The sequence below is a fragment of the Trichosurus vulpecula genome, chromosome 9 (assembly GCF_011100635.1).
Source record: "Trichosurus vulpecula isolate mTriVul1 chromosome 9, mTriVul1.pri, whole genome shotgun sequence".
Classification (NCBI taxonomy): domain Eukaryota; kingdom Metazoa; phylum Chordata; class Mammalia; order Diprotodontia; family Phalangeridae; genus Trichosurus; species Trichosurus vulpecula.
In genome coordinates this window covers 43,548,990-43,569,688 of record NC_050581.1, presented here as the reverse complement: position 1 = coordinate 43,569,688, position 20,699 = coordinate 43,548,990, and the positions used below count along the sequence as shown (strand labels likewise).

At 40.3% G+C, this 20,699-nt stretch overlaps 1 protein-coding gene across 1 annotated transcript; it reads left to right on the top strand.

The window, feature by feature from the left end:
- Nucleotides 1–5,874: 5,874 nt before the first annotated feature.
- RSL1D1 (ribosomal L1 domain containing 1) lies at nucleotides 5,875–19,662 on the top strand. The gene is made up of 9 exons (XM_036739496.1): nucleotides 5,875–6,045; nucleotides 8,434–8,573; nucleotides 11,499–11,637; nucleotides 13,474–13,622; nucleotides 13,714–13,815; nucleotides 17,059–17,152; nucleotides 17,240–17,341; nucleotides 18,091–18,276; nucleotides 19,168–19,662. The coding sequence occupies exons 1-9, from the start codon at nucleotides 5,995–5,997 to the stop codon at nucleotides 19,390–19,392; spliced, it is 1,188 nt and encodes a 395-aa protein (XP_036595391.1). The 5' UTR covers nucleotides 5,875–5,994; the 3' UTR covers nucleotides 19,393–19,662.
- The last annotated feature ends 1,037 nt before the right edge of the window (nucleotides 19,663–20,699 follow it).

Here is a 20,699-nt window from a genome sequence, read left to right as displayed (position 1 = left end):
AGAGCTCCTGCAATACATTCCATTCTCATATTTTGTTACCTTTTGCCATCTTCCTCCTTGACTTCTCTTTGCATACTTCTGAACTGAGAGGGTCCACTACAATGTTCTGTTACCTAATCTCCACTTGGTTTTCACTGTAACAAAGCAAATCTTTTACTCTGCCCTGGTCCTCGATCACACTCCCTACAGAGGCTGTTCTAAACCTCCTCTTCTGTCAAGTCTCTCCCACATGAAACCTCTCTTTGCTCTCTCTCAGCTGAGGACTTCAACTCAAATTTTAGTGAAAAAAAAAAAAAAAGGAAAACATTTTCTGGGAGCTCCATTTTTTCTTCTCTGTATCTTTTTTTAATCATTATTTATTTCTTTTATATTTTTAGTTTTCAGCATTAATTTTCACAAGAGTTTGAATTACAAATTTTCTCCCCATTTCTGCTTTACCCCGTTCCCCAGTCAGCCCTCCCTTCTGTCACCCCACTCCCCCCCCCCCATCCCCTTTTCCCTTACTTTCTTGTGGGGCAAGATAGATGTTTATGCCCCATCGCCTGTATATCTTATTTCCTAGTTGCATGTAAAAACTTTTTTTTTGAAGATCTTCTTTTAAAATTTTGAGTTCCAAATTCTCTCCCCTCTTCCCTCCTCACTCACCCTAAGAAGGTAAGCAATTTAACATAGGCCACATGTGTATCATTATGCAAAACTCTTCCACAATACTCATGTTGTGAAAGACTAACTATATTTTGCTCCTTCCTATCCTATCCCCCTTTATCCAATTTTTTCCCTTGACCCTGTCCCTTTTCAAAAGTGTTTGCTTTTGGTTACCTCCTCCCCCTATCTGCCCTCCTTTCTATCATCCCCCCTTTTTTTATCTCCTTCCTCCTTCTTTCCTGTGGGGTAAGACAGCCAATATCAAGTGCTGCCTCAGCCTTGCATCACTCCAGCCATCCACTGCCTTCCCTCTTACATACATGCTACTTAATGAAGGTGGAGAAAATCATACAACTGTTCTGATTGGATCCACTAAAACCTTGTTACATAATTTCCACTGGGCCCTCACTGCTGCTGGCAATCCTTCTATACCTCCCTTATTAACTCATCCTTCTCTTCACATTGGTCCTTGCAAACCTTTTTATCCCTCTTCAAACCTTTCATGCCTTCCCCTTCCCTCATCCTCTCAGCTGAGAATCTTGCCTCATATTTTACAGAAAGAACTGAGGCCATTAGCCATGAGCTCCCTCTTCCCTCTTCTTCATCCCATATCATATACTTTCTGCCACTTTCTCCTCCTTCACTCTTGTCTCACGTGATGAGGTGGCCTTACTTCTTTACCAAGGCCAATCTTCTACCTGCACAAGTAATCCCATTCCATCATGTCTCCTCCAACATATTGCCTCTTCTGTCATACCTTACTCTGTCACTTGTTTTCAGTCTTTCTCTGTCTACTTACTCCTTCCCTACTGCCTACAAACATGTCTGTCTCCATATCCTAAAAAAAAAAAAAAAAAAAAAAAAAAAAAAAAAGCCTTGCTTTGATCCTTCTGTCCTGGCTAACTGTAACTTTTAAAATCTCATTTGTCCTTTTTGGCTAAACTCCTTGAAATGGCAATTTTTAATAGGTGGCTGCCTCCTCTTTCTGTCTTTTCTCTTCTTAATACCACGCAATATGACTTCCAATCATCATTCCACCAAAACTGCTCTCTCCAGTTACCAGAGAACTCTTAATCAATGAATCCAATGGCCTCTTCTTAATCCTCATTCTCCTCAACTTTTCTGGTCTTTTCTCTGGGTTTTTGGGACCTGGTTCTCTTCCTACTGCTCCTCAGTCTCATTTGTTGGATTCTTACCTAGATTATGTCTAGTGTGCCACAAGATTCTATCCTAGGAGCTCTTCTTCCTCCATAGTACTTCACTTGGTGATCTCATCAACTCCCATAGGTATAATTACCATTTCTATGCTGAGGATTCTCAAATCTTTCTATCTTAACCCAGTCTCTCTGCTGACCTGCTGCATCTCCAACTGCCTTTGACCTCTTAAAGTCAACATGTCCAAAACTGAACTTGTTATCCTAAACCCTTCCACGGTCCTAACTTTCCTATTATTGTAGAAGATACCACCATCAGGTCCCCCAAAGGCTGGCAATCTAGGTGTCATGCTGGACTCCTCATCTCTCATCTCCCATTTGATATTGTTGAGCACTCTCTTCTCTTGGTTTTCAAAACACTCCTTTCTCTTAGTTGTCTTCCTACCTGACTACTCCTTATCAGTCTTTATTGTTGCATCAACCACGTCATACTTCTGGGGAGTATATCCCAAGGCATTGTCCTGGGCCCTCTTCTCACTTGATAACATTATCAGTTTCTATGGATTTAATTATCACCTCTAGGAAGAAAATTCCCAGATCTCTAAGTTCAGCTTGTGTCTCTTGTTAGCACCAATTGTGTTCATCTACTCACCTACGAAACATTTTGAACTAGTTGAACTGTAGGCATCTCAAATTTAAGATGTCCAAAACAGATACAATTTTATTTCTTGAAAAACCCACTTGTCTTACAAAGTTCCCTAATTTGGTTCAAGGTACCACTAACCCACTTTATTATCTCTGACTCCTTATCCTCCCTTACTCCACACATTCAGGCTATTGTGGAATCTTATTCCTTTTTGTTTTTAACTTCTACATTATTTTTCTCATCTATCCTCTTTCCAAATGAGGACCAATGATATCAGAGGAGTGATGTCTTGATTTGCAAGTGAACTGAGGTGAGGCAGGCCTGTGCAAACTCATCAGCCTCACTCTCTTGTCCAGTCTTCAGAGTCCAGTGGCAAGACATGGGTCAAGGCGACTGGTGATGGCCTTGGATGCAGTGGGGGACATTGGCTTTTCTCAGGTCTCAGTTTGTCTCAGGCAATGCCCATTCAGTAATTCATACTCCCAATCAAGACCTGATATGTCATTTTTATTGCTTGTTTGTGGCCCAGACAGGCTCTACCTAAAAGATAATTTTCTAGCATGAAAGCACATCAATAGTGGAGTTGTGAATTGGGTCAACTACCTCAGAAAATGATTTGAATTATACAAAAAACATTGCAAAAGTTTTCACTCTTTGGCCCAGTAATCCCATTTGGTTTATACCCCAAAAAGATTATTGACAAAAAAACCCCAACTGGTACAAAATATTCACAGTATTATGTGCCCAATAACTGTGGGATCCTTGAACAAATTGTGATTTATTAATATATTAAGGGAACATTCCTTTGACAGAAAAGATGGAAAAGAGATGCACAAGGATATAGGCACTCTCAGACATGGCCAACATATTGACTTTTTTTTTCCTGGACTATACATATTTGTTGTTAAAGGAGGGATTCTATTGGAGGAGAAGGTAGGTTAGTAGGTAGCAATATTTACACTCAAAAAATAACATCCAAAAACATTTTTAAATTCATGGAAGAAAAACTGCAGAAGGGGATAAAATTGATCAACTATGTTATTAATTTGTTAAATTATATATTTTCTCAGTATACATTGATATTCATACGTGTGTATATGCACGCATGTGTATATGTGTGAACAAATGGATGGATCAGATGGATCTGTGATTTCATGAATTTGGGAATTCTTTACAGTAATGAAAATTGCATCCTATCCATGCCTGTTCTTCCTGTGCAACTCATCTTTGTCTTCCCATAGGTTCCCCACAAGGTCCACCCAATATGCTGGAGCATTTCTTCTCCTTTGCCTAACACTACAAAGGTATCAGTAGAATACTTTCTTCCTTCACATGACCAGCACATCTCTTCCTATCATAATTCCTTGATGATATTTTTTTACTCCTGTTCTTCAGAGTTCCTCATTGTTCATATATCGTATCCTGCTCACACCTACCATGATCCTCTCCAATTCCCTCCATGTGATGCTCATGTTCAGTTCTTCAAAGGCAGTTGTATTCCATGCCTTATTACCATCTAGTAGCACCCTGAGCCTCTAGGGTAAAAGGAAAGAACAGGACGAGCACCCCAAGTAACTATGATACAAGTGAGAACAAGATGAATGCAAAGTGAAGATCCAGGAATGCTAAGAAAAATTTGAAAGGGGAGGGATATTCTTTGCACTATATATTACCAAGTGATTCTATTTCTTCATGGAGGTAGAATCTGAGTTGGGTCTTCCCCAAATAGGCGGCAAAAGCATAAGCAAAAGCATAAAGATCCAGATGACATTAAGAATGAGTAGTCCAGTTTGGTTAAAAAAAGGAACATATGAAGGTGACTGCGAATATGTGAATGTAAATTATAAATTCCTTGAAGTCAGATTTTCACTTTGCCTTTGTTATATTTTGTTCCTAGCTCAATGCCTTCCACACAGAAGGTGCTTAATAAACATCTGTGTATAATGTGAATTAAGGTTAGGCTGATAGAAACTGTGAAAATCCTAGAAATGTCAGGCAGGAGCTTATACTTTATTTTGGAGGCGATGGGGAGTGACTGACAGAGAAGTGGTAGGCCACGATCAGGACAGTCAAGGCATTAAGAGAGGCAGTGTGGCTTCAGGGAGAGATAAACTTAAGGGCAAGAAAATCCGTGTTGACATGCAACTTGAGAGATCTGGGTCTGTGGTTTTGGACAAGTCACTTAGCCTCTCAGTGCTCTAGGTAACTCTCTAAGGCCGTAAACTATGAAGGTGCTAACCTAATATAGGGGGTTTTCTCAAAAGGAATTCCTTACACCAATGAACCTGAATGATTTCAAGGGGAGTGAAATGATGGGATGGTTGCAAGATACACTGCAGGAGTACAAAGAGGCGGGCAATTGTTCGGATGTGTACAGTGAGAGAGGAATCAGGGATGTTTCCGAGACGAGGAGCCAGAGATTTTGGGATGATCGTAACGCCATTAACAGAAATAATAGGGAAGGGCTGGCCTTGGTCCACAGAGTACAAAAAATGCTCCTACGAAGCAAAGACGGTACTGTAGTAGGTTTCAGAGAAACCTAAAGCCACTTCAGTTCATGCTGCACTTACCCAGTATGACTCCCCACTCCTCCCGCCCCCAATTTAAGAGGAAAATGCAATTACAAGAGCCACGGTTCCAACGTCAACAGAAGGGAAAAGAAAAAATTAATATTAAGCCTTGTTGGCATCCCAAGATGACAGCGTTGTGATGAGGCAGGCGAACACGAGACTTACAGACATACAGTTGGAATGGTGAATCATAAGAGCCATCTAGTCCAATACCTTCAAGAGCCTTACCTAAGGTTCCACAGATACTAAGTGGAAGATCTAAGATTGGAACCCACGTCTTCTGACTCCAAGCCTACTTGTAATAACGTAGCGGGCAGAACCTAGGACTTGGAAGCGCGAAGACACGGGTTCGGGGGTGAAGCCGAACGATTCATTTAATGTCCCTGGGCCACGGTTTCGTCTTTGAATGAGGGGCGCTGGACTCGAGGCCCTCAAGGCCACTTCTGAATCTTTGATCCGTTCCGCCCCAATGGTCCCAGGGAGAAAGAAAAACCTGGAGACTGGGCGGCGCTCCCCTAGGAGGCCTCTCCCGTAAGAGATGGGATTGCAAGGAGTTCATCCGGGGCAGGCTCACATCACTGCGGCCCCCTCGCGGCCCTCGGGGTGACGCTTCAGGACTTCTCTTGGGCTAAAGGGGCGGATAAACGCCGCGTTAGCGGAGCTCAACAACTAAACCGCGAAAGACCCAACAGCCGTGGGCGGGGATGACGGGGTGGGGCGGGGATGACGGGGTGGGGCGGATACCAACGTTAGAGAGAACGGACCAAGTGAACACAGCGCAAATGCAAGCAACACGAAGCAACTTCCGGACTCACGCTCCCAGGGAACGTCAGGCGGCGCGGCGTATGACCTCATTTCCGGCGCCCTGCTTCGGAAACCGGAAATCGGACGTTGGACAAGAGCGCTGCGCGTTGGGTAGTTTCCAATTCCCTTTTGCAGTTGTCTGGTCTGAGCTGTCAGACACGTGCCCCCGAGGAAAATGGGTGTTCTAGCTAAGGAGGAGGACCCTCAACTCGTGTCGCACGAACAGGTGGGACTGGGCGGGGGCCGCAGGAAACGTGCTTCTGGGGCTGCCGTGGGGCGACCGGGGTGGTCGTGGATTCCGGGACCGACAGCAGCCTCCGGGTCAAGCTGGAGACTGGCTGCGAATGGGGGTGGGAGCCCCCGTTGTTGTCTAGGCTTCCTTCGTTTCCTAGACACTCCGCCCGCCCGTCCTCTCGCCGGCCAGCGTGCAAAGAGAAGGGGCCCCGAGTCCGGGGCGGGCGGGCGTCCCTCCTGGGTTCCCGAGATCGTCGTCCGTCCTTTTCTCGGTCTTCGCTGCGGCAGCCTAAAACCCCCGGAGCGCGGGGCCTGTGACTTGGTCTCTGCCCACGCGTGTTGTCCTTGGCCGGAATAAAGCCGTTTCTTCTCCCGCGGAGGCAGCAGGGATAGGGCAGAGTTTGAGGGCCGGCCTGACTGATGGGGTACAGGCTCTGGGAGCCCCTTTGAACTCTCCTCTTGATCCGGCCTTGGTCTGAAGCCATAAGCCGTTCGTTATCCCTTGGCCCAATTCTCTACGGACTTAGCCTAGCCCTCTATTGTCCGACTCCTTCCCACCATTGGTCCTATCAAAATGGCTAGGACCAAACTTGTTAGCCTTAAACTAGCCTAGCCCTACATTGGCCGCTACCTCCGGATTGCTCTTAATCCCATTCCTGGAGTCTGACCTTACCCCAGTCACCCCAGACCCATCCTTAGACTCCTCCAGACCCTCCCAAAATCCCTCCTCGGGTCACCCCAGAACCACCCCTAGATCCCTCCCACAGTCTTTCTCTATAGTAGAGAAGCTTCTATAGTAGAGAAGCAAGCTCCACCTTGCCTCCACAAAGGTACTCAGATCCAATCTACTTCAGGTCGAATCTGGCTCTCATGCCAAAACGAGCCTCACAAATGATGAGATTTCTTAAGGCTCTACCCAATGTGGCGAATCTTTAATAAGCTTTGGTTTTCTCTTTGGCTGAAAGAAGGCTTGAGTCGAATTCATTCGAATAGGACTCGACTGGTTGGTATTTTGGGGTCTCCAGCATCCCAAACCTCAAAATATGGTTCTTTGACGTCATCAAATGGACTGGCCCGAATGTACATTTGAGGCTGGACACCCACCTCCTGCATAGTGTCCCGTCTCCATTCCCTTTCAACAAGTTTCTTTTTTTCCTTTTATGTGTCATCCATCTCTCTTCCCTTCCCCCCACTACATGATGGCCTCTATTTAGAGGGTGTAGGAGGCAGCTAGGTGGCTCCATGGGTAAGAGCACTTGGCTTGGAATCAAGAAGACCCGAGTACAAATCCTGCCTCAGATACTTAACAGTTGTGTGACCCTGGGCAAGTCACTTACCCTTGTTTACCTCCGTTTCCTCATCAGTAAAATAAACTGTTAAAGGAAATGGTAAACCACTCAATGTCTTTGCCAAGAAAACCCTAACTGGTGCCATGAAGAGAATGACATGACTGAATAACAACCATGCAGATGATTTGCAAATGTATCAATATTCAGACTCGGTCTCTCCCTGAGCTCCACTCTTGGATCTCTCAGCTGCTTGATAGACATTTCTATCTGGATATCCATCAAGCCCTTCAGACTTTAAGATCTACAGTTCTTCAGTGACACAGACCTTCCCCAGTACCTGAAGGGCACTCCCTTTTCATCCCTGCCATGCCATATCAACTAAGGACCAGCTCTTCCATAATCTTTTCTCATGGATTATTTACGTCTGAGATCAGTTTTTTTTTTAAATCTTTGTCTTTTCCAAATTATGCTTCTTACTTGCTTTTTTGCATTCTTGTCAGTATTAGATGGTTTTTCATCTTTGTGCCTCTGTGCACTGTAGAGTGCTTGTCAGGGCCTTCATAAATGCCAGGTTGAGCTTGTTAGCGTGACTGTGTGTCACTATTTAGTTACTCCTATTGCTGTGGTGCTGAGGAGAATTACTGTTGTAAGACTTCCTGAGTGTGAAAAGTTTCATTAATTCAACAATCATTTACTCATCGATTATTTTTGCATGAAGCTAGCCAGGTCTGTGTCATCTCTGAACAGATACAGACTATAATTTTTCTTCCATACAGGAATTATGGAAGGGCGTGGACAAAACCTGCTCACATTTGAGGGCATGGGTGAATTGTATGTCTTCTGTGGTAATTAAGGAATACTTAATGAATGCCAAATGCTTAGGTGCTTTTGGGTCACAGAATGGGTACTGAATATTAATTGAACAGAATAAAAGGGCTCTTAAGGTTTTTGTCCGTTCTCAGATTATACAACAAATGTTCAAATGTAGGGCCTGCTCAGCAGAAAAGGCCTATGTTGGAAGAAAAAATTAATCTGATGCTGAATCATATAAGTGAACCAAATTTAAGCATTTTTTAATCTTTGTTTTTCAGATTAAAAAGGCTATAGAAGCTTTGTTGGCATATAGAAAAAACCAGCAAAATGCCGATAAATTGCTCTTGAACGAGAATGAGAATGTGTTTTTAATGGTGACGTTATGGAAAATTCCCCCAAATGGAAAAGAAATCAAAATGTAAGTTCTTCCAAAGTTCTAAGTTTGCTATTGATTTTCAGTGCTTTGTTTCTTTGTCCTTTTAGCAAGTGCTTTTTGTTGCATGCTATTAATTGACAGTTTCAGTAATAATAACAGCTTATACGCATTAGTGGTTTGTAGTTAACAGAGGGCTCTGTTTACATTGGCTCACTTGTTCCTCACGTCATTCCTGTCCAGATGAGGAAACTTCAAGACAAAGAGGTTAAATGACTGACCCAAGATTACCCTTCTTTTGCTTGGCAGAACTAAAACTTCATGATCCATTTTGCTTTATTTAACCATTCAGTCTTCCTTGCAGTAAATTTTCTTAGGCTTCCAGTAGCCTCATCCCACTTCTACTTAAAATCCAGGATTTTATGTGTTTCAGAGGAAGGGCCCTTTTCCTGTTTCTCTCTATTCTGTCTCACTTGGTGAACTCATCAGCTCTCTTGGGTTCAGGTATCCTCTCTATACAATTGACTCTCAGATCCAGTCTCCTAAATGCCAGTCCTGTGTCACCAACTCCCTTTTGATCATCTGAATTGTCTTTTAGGCATTTCAAAATCAACATGTCCAAAACAGAGTCTTCTCTCTCTTCTCAACCCACCTCTCTTCTGACCTTCCCTATCACAGTCAGTTCTCCTATAATGCTTGTTTTGAAAACATGAATTTATTCTAGTGGGAGTGCTGTATTAAGGAAACAGTTTGAGGATAATTCACGTTTTATCGGCTCACACTCAATTTCATCTGGAAGCAACAATGAGAAAACAGAAACTGGTACCACTTCACAATAACTCACAAGCTGGAACCCTTCTGGCCATGCTTTGGTCAACCCTACCCCTTGCATCCTGGACTTGTGGCTGCCTGCTGAGGATATCCTTTTACCAGTTGTGCTTGAGTTTTTCCCTGGGATAACCAAATCCCTTTTCCTTTTAGTAAATGAACTCAACTGAAGTAGGTGGGATGTCAGCATTCAAATAGGGAGGCAAGTTGCACATTAGAAGGTCAGAAGCAATACCAAAGCTCCTGGATCACTTCTCCAGTGATTGTGAAGAAACTCCTCACCATGATGCATCCCACTTCTGACGCCAGAAATGTCAACTGGGTGAAGCCCACCTATCAAAGTGCAGAGAAGTCCAAGCTGGGTTGACAGCAGAAAAGTTTTATTAGGAGGAAAATCAGAGAGTAGTGCTGAGGCACCCCCTGTACAAAGTACAAAGGAGCCCACAGCCCAGGAGAAGCAGGGGAGTTTTGCTTGAAAATCACAAAGGGGTGGTTCAGAGAGGGTGCAAAAAGAATGGACCAACTTTCCCAGGAACAGGTGGACATGGAAGCAGGATGTTTTTTTCGGGAACAGTTGGTCTCAAGCCTTGTTTGGCCCAGTTTCAGGGGGCACAGCTCAGCAAGGTCAGCCAGCAAACACTAGCAAGGGCATTTGGGAGTGAGCAAGACTTTGACTCACTGCAGGCTCTTACTGGTTCCTTTCAGCAAACAGGGATACTATATGTCCAGTGCATCTGCTTGGTAAGGTAACTCATAGAAAACAAACCTTAGTGTCAAGGATACTTCCACAAACTCAACTTTGAGTGAGTAGATAATTTTTTCATGATCTTAAGATATTGGCATATACATCTCTACTGGGGACTACGTTTTCCCAAGACTTTCTAGGCCTTTTTAAACAGATATCCAAACCATTAACTCTGAGAAAACTAATATGTCTGGTCACTTAAATATGTCAGGAGTTCTTAACCTGTTCTTTTTTTGTTTTTTAAAGAATGTTTTCATTTTTTTTCTCAATTACATGTGAAAATAATTTTTAACATTTTTTTTATAGTTGTTGAGTTCCTTATTCCCTCCCTCTCTTTCCATTTCCCTTCCTTAAGAAGACAAGCACTTTGAAATAAATCATACATGTGCACTCATGCAAAATATATTTCCATGTTAGCTTCGTAGCAAAAAAATACAGGGAACGCCCCTGCCCGGCCCCCCCCCCCCCCCAAGTTTGCTTCATTCTGAATTCAGACTCTTATCAGTGTTTTCTCTGCAGGCAGATAGCATTTTTCATAAGTCCTTCAGAATTGTGTTGTATCATTGTATTGCTGGGAATAGCAATCACAATTAATCATTGTTCATTGTTACTGTGTACAATGTTCTAGTTTTGCTCACTTAATTTTATATCAGTTCATGTAAGTTTTCCAAGTTTTTTTGAAATTATCCTGTGTATCATTGATTTCCTTAGTCCTGGGCTCTGCTCCTCTCTAGTTTGGGAACTATGACAATCATATACCAAAACTTGTTCAGCCATTCTCTGATTGATAGACATCTCAATGTCCAATTCTTTGCCACCACAAAATGAGTTGTTATAAGCATTTTTGTACATATGGAATCTTTTCCTTTTTCTTTGATCCCTTTGAGATATAGACCTAGTAGTGGTATTGCTGGGTCAAAAGTTACGCACAGCTTTATAGTCCTTTGGGCATAGTTTTAAATTGCTCTCCAATATGGTAAGATAATTCATAATTCTACCAAGAGCGTATTAGTGTGCCAATTTTTTGAAATTATTTTAAACTTTGTTAACTGATAATCATAATAATCCATGACAAAAACTTAAGAAGCCCCACTTTAAGCTATATGTTATAATTGCATGAATTTTAAACACATTTGGTATATGCTCTATTTACCCCAAAAACTTGTTGGCATCTATTTGTGATGGTTTTCTTGAATTTTGTTTTCCTATGTAAGGGAGAAATGTATTTTGGGGGGTAATGGGTTATTAACAGTATCTGCTTGGTGAAATATCTTATGAATGAAAAATTTTCTTGAATCAATTTCATTTTGCATTCTTTCAGACACAAAGGTTTATTACCTGGCCTACCTGTTGGCTAGATGCGGGGACTTTTCACCAGAGCTCTTTTATTTTTACAGACCTTTGCCTCATGGTATTAGACCTGATACAAAAGAAGTTTGTTTATTTACTAAGGATGAATCAAATTTAACTTCAGAGCAGACAGAAAATTTCTATAAACAGCTTCTGAAAAAGAACGGGATTACAAACATTACTGAGGTAAGGGAAAGTTAATGCTTTTTAGGACTTACGAAGTGGGGATTTTTGGGGTGTGCGGGAAAAACCTGTTAATCCTCTGTAAACGTTTCTAATGTAGTTGATAGTTATTTTTCCTGATTCCTTTTTTAGGGACATTCTGTTGAGCAATTATGAAGTTATAAACATGGAAAATAAACCAGAAACTATTTCTTGGGGAAGTTGACAAATTAGAAAAATTAGTGTGTTACATAATTTATATTTATACTTTTAGTTATTTCGGCTGCCTTTATTTTGGTTTTGGACTCTTGAATTCCTTATATTATAAAATTTAATAAGATTTATTAAAGTAGTTTTGCTTTTTAAAAATATTTTCTCTTTTTCTATTACGTGTAAAAATATTAACTTTTTTTTTTCTTCGAATTTTGAGTTCCAGATTCTTTCCATTCTTCCCTTTCTTGGCCCATCATTGAGAAGCCAAGCAATTTGATAGAGGTTCAACATGTGCATTCATGCAAAACAAATTTCCATAGTACTCTTGTGCTAAAAGAAAACATAGACCAAAAAAACCCCCCAAGAAAAATGAAGCTTAAAAAAGTATGCTTTGACCTACACTCAGACTTCATCAGCTCTTTCTCTGCATGTGGAGAATGTTTCCTGTTGTAAATCCTTTGTCTTTGATCGTTTGATTGCTGAGAATAGCTAAGACGTTCACAGCTGATCATCGCACCTTCTTGTCACTGCTGTACCCACTGTTCTCATGATCTGCTCACTTTACTTTGCATCAGTTCATATTCCACCCCCCCCCCCCACCTCCACCGCCTCCCCAAAATCAGGGTTAAGTGACTTTCCCCTCCTGACACAGCTAGTAAATATCAAGTGTCTGAAGCCTGATTTGTACTCAGGTCCTCCGGACTCCAGGGCCAGTGCTCTATCTACTGTGCCACCTAGCTGCCCCCACCATAGTCTTGATGCAAGTTTTGCCAGCTTTTTCTTAAAGCATCTTGCTCATCACTTGCCGAATGATACTGTTCTATCACAATCATATACCACAACTTGTTTGGCCATTCCCAAATGATGGGTGTTACCTCAGTTTCCAATTTTTTGCCACCACAAAAAGAGCTGCTGTAAATATTCTTGTACATATAGGTTGTTTCCTTGGTTTTTTCTTTTTTTTTATTTCTTTGGGATACAGAACTAGTAGTCAAAGGTTATGCACAGTTTTATAGCCCTTTGCTCATAATTCCAGATTGCTCTCCACAATGGTTGGATCAGTTCACAACTCCCAAGAGTGCTTTAATTTCCCAGTTTTCCCATGTCCCCTCCAAAAGTTGTCATTTTCCTTTTCTGTTATATTAGCCAATCTGACAGGTATGCGGTGATACCTCAGAGTTGTTTTAATTTGCATTTCTTTAATCAATATTGGCAGTGGAACTGCATCTTGTACCCAGTGCCAGCCAAGGGCCTCCTATAGTCTCCTGACCAGTTGTCAGATCCCTTACAATCTGTGGGCTGAGAGCTAAACATTCCTGAGCCTGTTGATGACTTGCCTGGGAGTAGAGTGCTCTGGAACTCTCTCCACTCTTACTGTAGTGAACTGTGAGCTGGATCTTTCCTGCTAACTTTCTGAGTTGTGTTGAGCTGGAACACTGTTTCGCCCTATCCTTTTGTTGGCTCTGCCACTCCAGAATTTGTTTTGAGGCATCATTATAAGGTTGCTTGGAAGGGAAGGGACTCAGATGAGTCCCTGCCTTTACTCTGCCATCTTGCCTCTGCCCCCCAGCTAATGAAATTTTTGAAAATATTTTGACCTCTTTACAATCTTCAATGATACACAAATGTATTTCTTGTACTTTTTAGATCATCCCTTACACAAAATTAAAACAGGAATATAAACCTTATGAAGCTAAGCGGCGCCTTTTGAGCAGTTTTGACCTTTTCCTTGCTGATGAACGAATTCGACGACTTCTACCCTCACACATAGGAAAGCACTTCTATCGCAGAAAGAAGTAAGTTGCTTTTATTTAGTGAACTGTAGAATTATTGCTGGCCTTCCTCAAATGATTTCATGATGATGGTTTGGTTTTGTTTTCTTTACAGGGTGCCTTTATCAGTAGACCTCACCACCAAGAATTTATCAGAACACATCAAGAGAATTGTCCAGGGAACTTCATTAACTGTCTCTAACCATGGTTGTTGCAAGTAAGACCAGTGTGTTTGTTGATTTAGCTTGAAATAATCTTGTGAATTTTTAGGATATTTTGTAGATTGAATTACTTCTTCACATTGACAACAGAATCTACTCCTTAGAGTTTTTGTCCCATTTTAACATTAGTGTTCATTGAAAATGTTAATTTGCGTCACTTTGAAAAGAATGCCTTCATATTTCTGTGGCTTTTTAATCTCTTTCTTTTTAAAATTCAGGAATGCAATGACCATTTCCCAGTAACTTAAGTTACTGTTCTGTTGACATTCTTACCTATCATGCCTAAAATTCTTAATAGAAAGCATCACGCCAAGTGCCTGTGGTGTGCTGGGAATTGGGGAACCAAAGACTAAAAAGGGTATTTCCTATTCTGAATGAGGGAGAAGAAGTCATCAAAGAGATAAAATAGGTAGAAAAATAACAATGTATTTTTTAAATAATATTTTTTAAAAATGTTTTGGTGACTTCCTTCTGCTCTATGACCTTTTAGGTCAAGTCATTTTCTCCCTGTGCAGATAAAAACAAGGTCCAGGTAATAAGGCAAAAGAGGCAAAGAAGGTAGTTTTGGCTGATACTTTCTAATGTTGCCAGTGAGGCGAGAAACAACAAAGTTACCACGTGGTGTCTTCATGGTGTGGAGAGAGCACAAGCCTTGGAGTGCAGGGAGCTGCCTCTTAACTATTCTGGTCATTAATTTCTTCCTCTGTAAAGTGAGAGTGATGGATTAGGGAACGCCTGAGCTTTCTTCTAGCTCTAATTCAGTGATCCGAGGAGCCTAAGACTGTGCTGCTTTTCATTTAGACTCACTCTGTGCCAGTATTTTCATCTATTAGTGTAGCTGATTAGGCTTTGACTGTTCTTTGGATGATTAAATTGATGTGGTTGAATGAGTGTATCAAGCTGGACTACAGTGCTATGAGAATTACTTCAGACAGAGCAAAATTAATTTCATTAGTTCATACGTTAAAATCTACTTTCTGCATCTTAAAAAGTTTTACATGTAGTAGTGTTTCCTTTTACTGCAGTGACCTGTTTTATACTGTTTTGCAAGATTTTGTCATATATTTTTAAATTTTTTAGTCTAAAATCACATTTGATGTTCAGGATACCTTTGAAAAGTAGTCTGTTTTCTCAAGTCTAGCTGTTATTATCATCCATAGTTTTCTTTTTCTTTCTTTTTTTTTGGGAGGTGGTGGTAGTGATTACAAACAGGCAAAGTATTAAGACTTTAATAGAACCACTTTGGGGCCATATCTAATTATACTCTCTCTGACCCCTGATGATGAAGAGTTTCAGAGGGGACACATAGATCATTTCACTATATTAGAATATAAGCAGTTTATCCTTACTCAAGTTTACCTTCTTATGTTTCTCTTAACTCCTGTATTTATACATCAGAATTTTATGCAGCTTTTAGTCTTTGTATCAGGAATGCTTGGGTTCTCATTTCATTAGAGGCCCATTTTTTCCCATGTGATTATACTTAGTTTTGTGGGATAAATTATTCTTTTCTGTTCCGCAGTACATTATTCCAAGCTCTCAACTCCTTTATAATGGTGGCTGCTTAAACCATGTGATCCTGACTGTATCTAACGCTTTCTTTCTGGTTATTGGCAGCATTTGGGTTTTTTTGGACCTAGAATCTGTTGCTGACACACTTCATTTTGGGGTTTCTTTCAGGAGGTAACTAATGGATTTCCACTTTGCCCTCTAGTTATAAGAAAATCTTGGCAATTTTCTTTTTAGATTTCTTGAAATAGGATTTTGAGGTTCTTTTTTTTGGTCAGAGTTTTCAGGAAGGGCAGTGATTCTTGAATTACTCTCTTCACATTTTGTTTTCTATATCTATTTTGCTTTGAGATACCTTATATTTTCTTGTACTTTTTCAGTCTTTGACTTTTTTTTAAATTTAATTTATTTAATATATTTAGTTTTCAGCATTGATTTTCACAAGAGTTTGAATTAGAAATTTTCTCCCCATTTCTACCCTCTCCCCCCATTCCAAGGTGGCATATATTCTGGTTGCCTTGTTCCCCAGTCAGCCCTCCCTTCTGTCACCCCACTCCCCTCCCATCCCCTTTTCCCTTCCTTTCTTGTAGGGCAAGATAAATTTCTGTGCCCCATTGCCTGTGTAATCTTATTTTCTAGTTGCATGCAAAAACTTTTTTTTTGTTGTTTTTGAACATCTGTTTTTAAAACTTTTAGTTCCAAATTCTCTCCCCTCTTCCCTTCCCACCCACCCTCCCTAAGATTGACTTTTTTTTTTTTTAATAGAGGCAGCTACATGGCACAGTGGATAGGGCTCTGGGCCTGGAGTAAAGGAAGAACTGGGTTCAAGTGTGTTTTCAGATTCTTTTTAGCATTGTCATTTTTGGCAAGTCATTTAACCTGTTTGCCTCCATTTCCTCATGTGTAAAATGGGGATACTAATAGCACCTACCTCCCAGGGTTGTTGAGGGTGAACTGAGATGATTATTGTAAAGCCCTTAGCACAGGGCCTGGCACACAATAAGTGCCATATAAATACTAGTTATTTTTCGTTCTTACTTCTTCACTTCTTAGAGTTATTGGCATCTTTTTGGTACATTCTGGTTTTCAGGGAGTTTTTTACTTGGGAAAGGTTTGACAGCAAGTTGTTAATTCCCTTTCCGTTTCTTTCTTTCCTAGTTCTCATTGTGTTTCCTTATTTTCCTTTGGTGATCTCATTTCTTTTATAAAAACATTTTTGAATGCTTTTTTTTTTCTTTTAAACTCTTGCTTCGTCTCTTCCAGAAATTCTAGTTGTGTTTTTCTTTGAGGCTTATGGATATTTTGGAGTCGTTGTCTTCTGGATTTATTTCTTGAGCATTCCTGTGACTATGATAGTTTTTTTTAATGATAGCTTTTTGTGGTGGGGTTTCTTTCTTTCTTTTTTCCTCATTCCTCTAGAGCAAGGAAACATACTGTGCAAAAATTCAGCATTCAGTTGATAAAGAGCTAACTAAAAGTGGAGAAACCAGCTAAATAGGGTTTTAATTGGTCAAGGTAAGACATTATAAGTCAGCCTAGTATTAGTAGAGGCATACATGCCTGAGCATTTCTTCACAAAGTGAAAGCATATCAAAAATATGTCCTGTCCCAAGTAATTCATACACCATTATGTTTAGTTTGTGTCTTTACCACCTGGTTTCTCTTTCTTATTAAAATGAGGGGAAAGTTTTCATTTTATGCATAATTAATATTTCTTTAATTAATTTCAGTACAACACGTGTGGGTCACACAGGAATGTCTGTAGATCACCTCGTGGAGAACACCGTTGCTGCTGTAGATGTGCTTTCAGAAAAGCTGCCTGAGGTACTGTGCTTTGGTTGTGCCGATTCTTACTGGATCAGAGGATGTTCTTTAGATGGCACACTATTTTGAATTTTTCTTTCTTTATAGAAGTGGGAGAGTGTCAAAATTCTACACCTGAAAACAGAAAAATCTGTTGCCCTTCCAGTCTTTTCTTCATTTGTCTCCCATTTGGGTTCTCCGAAAAGCAAGGTGAGTAGTACATCAAGAGTTACAGATGACATAAAACTGCTACATGTTGAGGTCTCTCTCACTATAGCGTAGGAAGCAGCCAGTACATCCCTGATATTGTAGTTAAGAGTTTTCATTAAAGGTTTTTGGATGGTTTTGTATCCATGCTACCACATCTGTGTGAGATATTTGTTTTTCTTACCAGGATCATTTGGGTTTGGAAGTCGATAGCTACTTAAAGACCACATTAGACTGGGAATGTCTCTAGGTTTTGAGGAAATGATAGCTTTCCACTTTGTGGATTGTCAGAGCCCCTTCATCTTCCCCCCACCCACATCCCCAATTGGAGGCAGCCTGGGGCGAGCAAACCTGGCACCAGAAGGAACCTTACTGAGCTCATACTCTGACTCTCACTGTGCATGTGACTGTAGCACATGGGTTGGTTTTCTCATCCTCAAAATAGGTCTGTTAATTGGCATCTTTGACCAGGGTGTTGTGAGGACAGTGATATGAGCGCGTTAGTATTTTCACAGAGTAATACAAGGAAAGAATTCGTTTTATTGTTTCTGACAGAGGATGAGGTTGAGATTATTGGGTAAGGTTTGGGAATAGACTCTGCATAATTCATAAACCACTGGCTCCCCTACAGATACGATTACAAGTAGCAACTGCAGGGCTTTGTATTAAAGATCTCGAGAGAGATACTTTAGAATAAAATGAATTTTGAAATGGTCAAAACTAAAATTTCAGTCATTTTCTCTGCTTTGTAGAAGCAAAAGCAAGGCAAAAAAGTGAACACCAAGCCTGCTCAGACTGAAGTGAAGCCTGAAAGTGAGTGTGCTTTGGATGGTTGTGAACTAGAGGCAGAAAAGGAGGGCAAAGCAGAGCCTGACTCTGATGATGACATTCCACAGCTTGTTCCAATTCAAGCAACATCTCCTCAAAAGTGCCCAGAGGTAATTTTGTTACTTTAAAAAAATATGGAAATATACATAAAAAATACTTTGATAAGAAAGGCCCAGGCATTCAGAAGATTGCTTTCTTTTGTTTGAGGTTTTGATATCTATGGCTTTAGTCAATGAAATACATATCTGGAAAAAGTAGGTTTTTTTTAAGGTGGTGAAGAATGTTCAGTAGAGAAGTTTTTCAGTGGCTGTGAGTTCTTATTTCTATATTATAGTTCTTTGAAACACTAACCATAGTTAGAAGCTTTTATTATTCTAAGCGAAATCAATTTCAAAAACCATTTGCAAAAATGATTGGGTGGGATCTCTCCTTAGGTGTCTTGTCTATCTTAGAGCATTTCTGAAGCCATAGAATTTAGGCTGCCTAGTGATTTCCATATTGTAGATCTGATTATAGGTTCCTTAGCTTCCTTTGTTATAGCTCTGTGCCCCACATTATATAACTTTCTTTCCTCCTGCCTTAGGTTTTAGGTGGACTGATTGAAAGAGACTAAGGCCCTTGTTCTTCAGTTTATAATCTTAATTTATATACATAACATCCATTGATGTATGGGGGGCTTCAATTTTAAGAATGAGGAAATTGAGACACTAGACTGCCAAAGGATTAGGCATGTGCAGAGTCAGAATTTATGTCAGTCTTCTGACTATCCATGAGCCTGTATCTGCCTCCTGTGCTAAATGAAAGGCAATCCATACATCTTGTCCCAAAGGGGACAAGAGGTGTCTTTTGTGATTAATTATGGAAACGTGGGGGGGATATGCTGAGTTAATCTGAGTTTCATGTATTAATGTGCTGGAAATCACAAAACCCTATTCTCATTGAGGAAAGGGAACTGCTTGTTTATTGCATAGGCTTAATTAAATGGTCTTTTTCTTTATCAGCTTCAGAAAGCAGACCTAATAAAGGAGTCTACAGAAGACAGCCTCAGTGCTGAAAAACAAGCTAAAACTCCTAGCAGAAAAAGAAAGGCCTCCAAGGCTCTGGAGACTCCAGAGCAGAATACCAAAGATTCCGTAAAGTTGAAGAAGACTGCAGCCACTGGCAAATCCAAGACCCCAAGGATCCAAACCACCAGAACCCTGAGAAAGAAAGTGATTCCTCAGTAGAGGTCAAAGCCCTGGAATAGATTCTCAATAAGTTGAGGTTATTTACCACTCATAATAAAGTAGGGAAAATTGGCTTCAAAATAAAATCTATTTTTACTTGCTTTTCTAGTTACTTCACACAATGAAAAAAATAAATGGATTTCAGTGCCATATCCATGTGCTTCAGTTCCCTTTAACAAGCTATAGCATTTGTTCCTGAGTCAGTCTTCCTCATGTGTTTAAAATATGTCTGCTTTACTAGTTTTCTTGTAAATGTTAATTCAAGCCTTATGACTTAAACTTTCTTTTTTATTTTATTTTATTTATTTCTAGTTTACAACAGTTCCAAAAGTTTTTTGAGTTCCAAATTTTCTCCCCCTTCTCTTCCCCCCAGCCTCCCAAGACAGCATGTAATCTGATATAGGTTCTACATATACCTTCACATTAAATTTATTTACATAATAGTCAAGTTGTAAAGAGTTATAACCAATGGAATGGATCATGGGAAAGAATAGACGAAACCAAAAAAGAAGTGGAAAAAAAGAGAGAGCAAATAGTTTGCCTCAATCTGCATTCAAACTCCGTAATTCTTTCTCTGGATGTACATAGCTTTTTCCATCATGGGAAAAATAATGGAGCTGTCTTTGAACCTTGCATTGATGAGAGAAGCCAAGTCTATCAAAGTTAATCCTTACATATACTGTGTGTCTGTAATCATGTATAATGATCTGCTGGTTCTGCTCCCCTCAGCATCAGATCACATAAGTCTTTCCAGATTATTTTGAAATATGTCTGCTCCTCATTTCTTTAGCACAGTAGTATTCCATTGCATTCATATACCACAACTTGTTTAGCCATTCCCCAATTGATGGGCTTTCCTCTTGATTTCCAGTTCTTTGCCACCACAAAAAGAGCTATAAATATTTTTATACATATGGGTCCCTTTCTCACTTCTGTGATCTCTGGGATACCGCCTTAGAAGTGGTATTACATGGTCAAAGGGTATGCACATTTTTATAGCCCTTTGGGCATAGTTCCAAATTGCTTTCCGGAATGGCTGGATCAATTCACAACTCCACCAACAACGTAGCTTCCTATTTTCCCACATCTCTAGCATTTATCGTTTTCCTGTTTTGTCATGTTAGCCAATCTGATGGGAGAGATGTGGTACCTAAGAGTTGTTTTGATTTGCATTTCTCTAATCAATAGTGCATTATAGAAAATGGAGCATTTTTTTCTGTGTCTCTAGATTTAATTTCTTCTTTTGAAAACTGCCTGTTCATATCCTTTGACTATCAATTAGGGAATGACTTGTATTCCTACAAATT

Bases quoted from the DNA above. Each gene is read 5' to 3' on its own strand.
- RSL1D1 (XM_036739496.1), top strand. From the start codon at position 5,995: ATGGGTGTTCTAGCTAAGGAGGAGGACCCTCAACTCGTGTCGCACGAA. The intron at 11,638-13,473 runs GTAAGGGAAAGT...TGTACTTTTTAG, and splicing joins GGATTACAAACATTACTGAG to ATCATCCCTTACACAAAATT. The intron at 13,623-13,713 runs GTAAGTTGCTTT...TTTTCTTTACAG, and splicing joins CACTTCTATCGCAGAAAGAA to GGTGCCTTTATCAGTAGACC.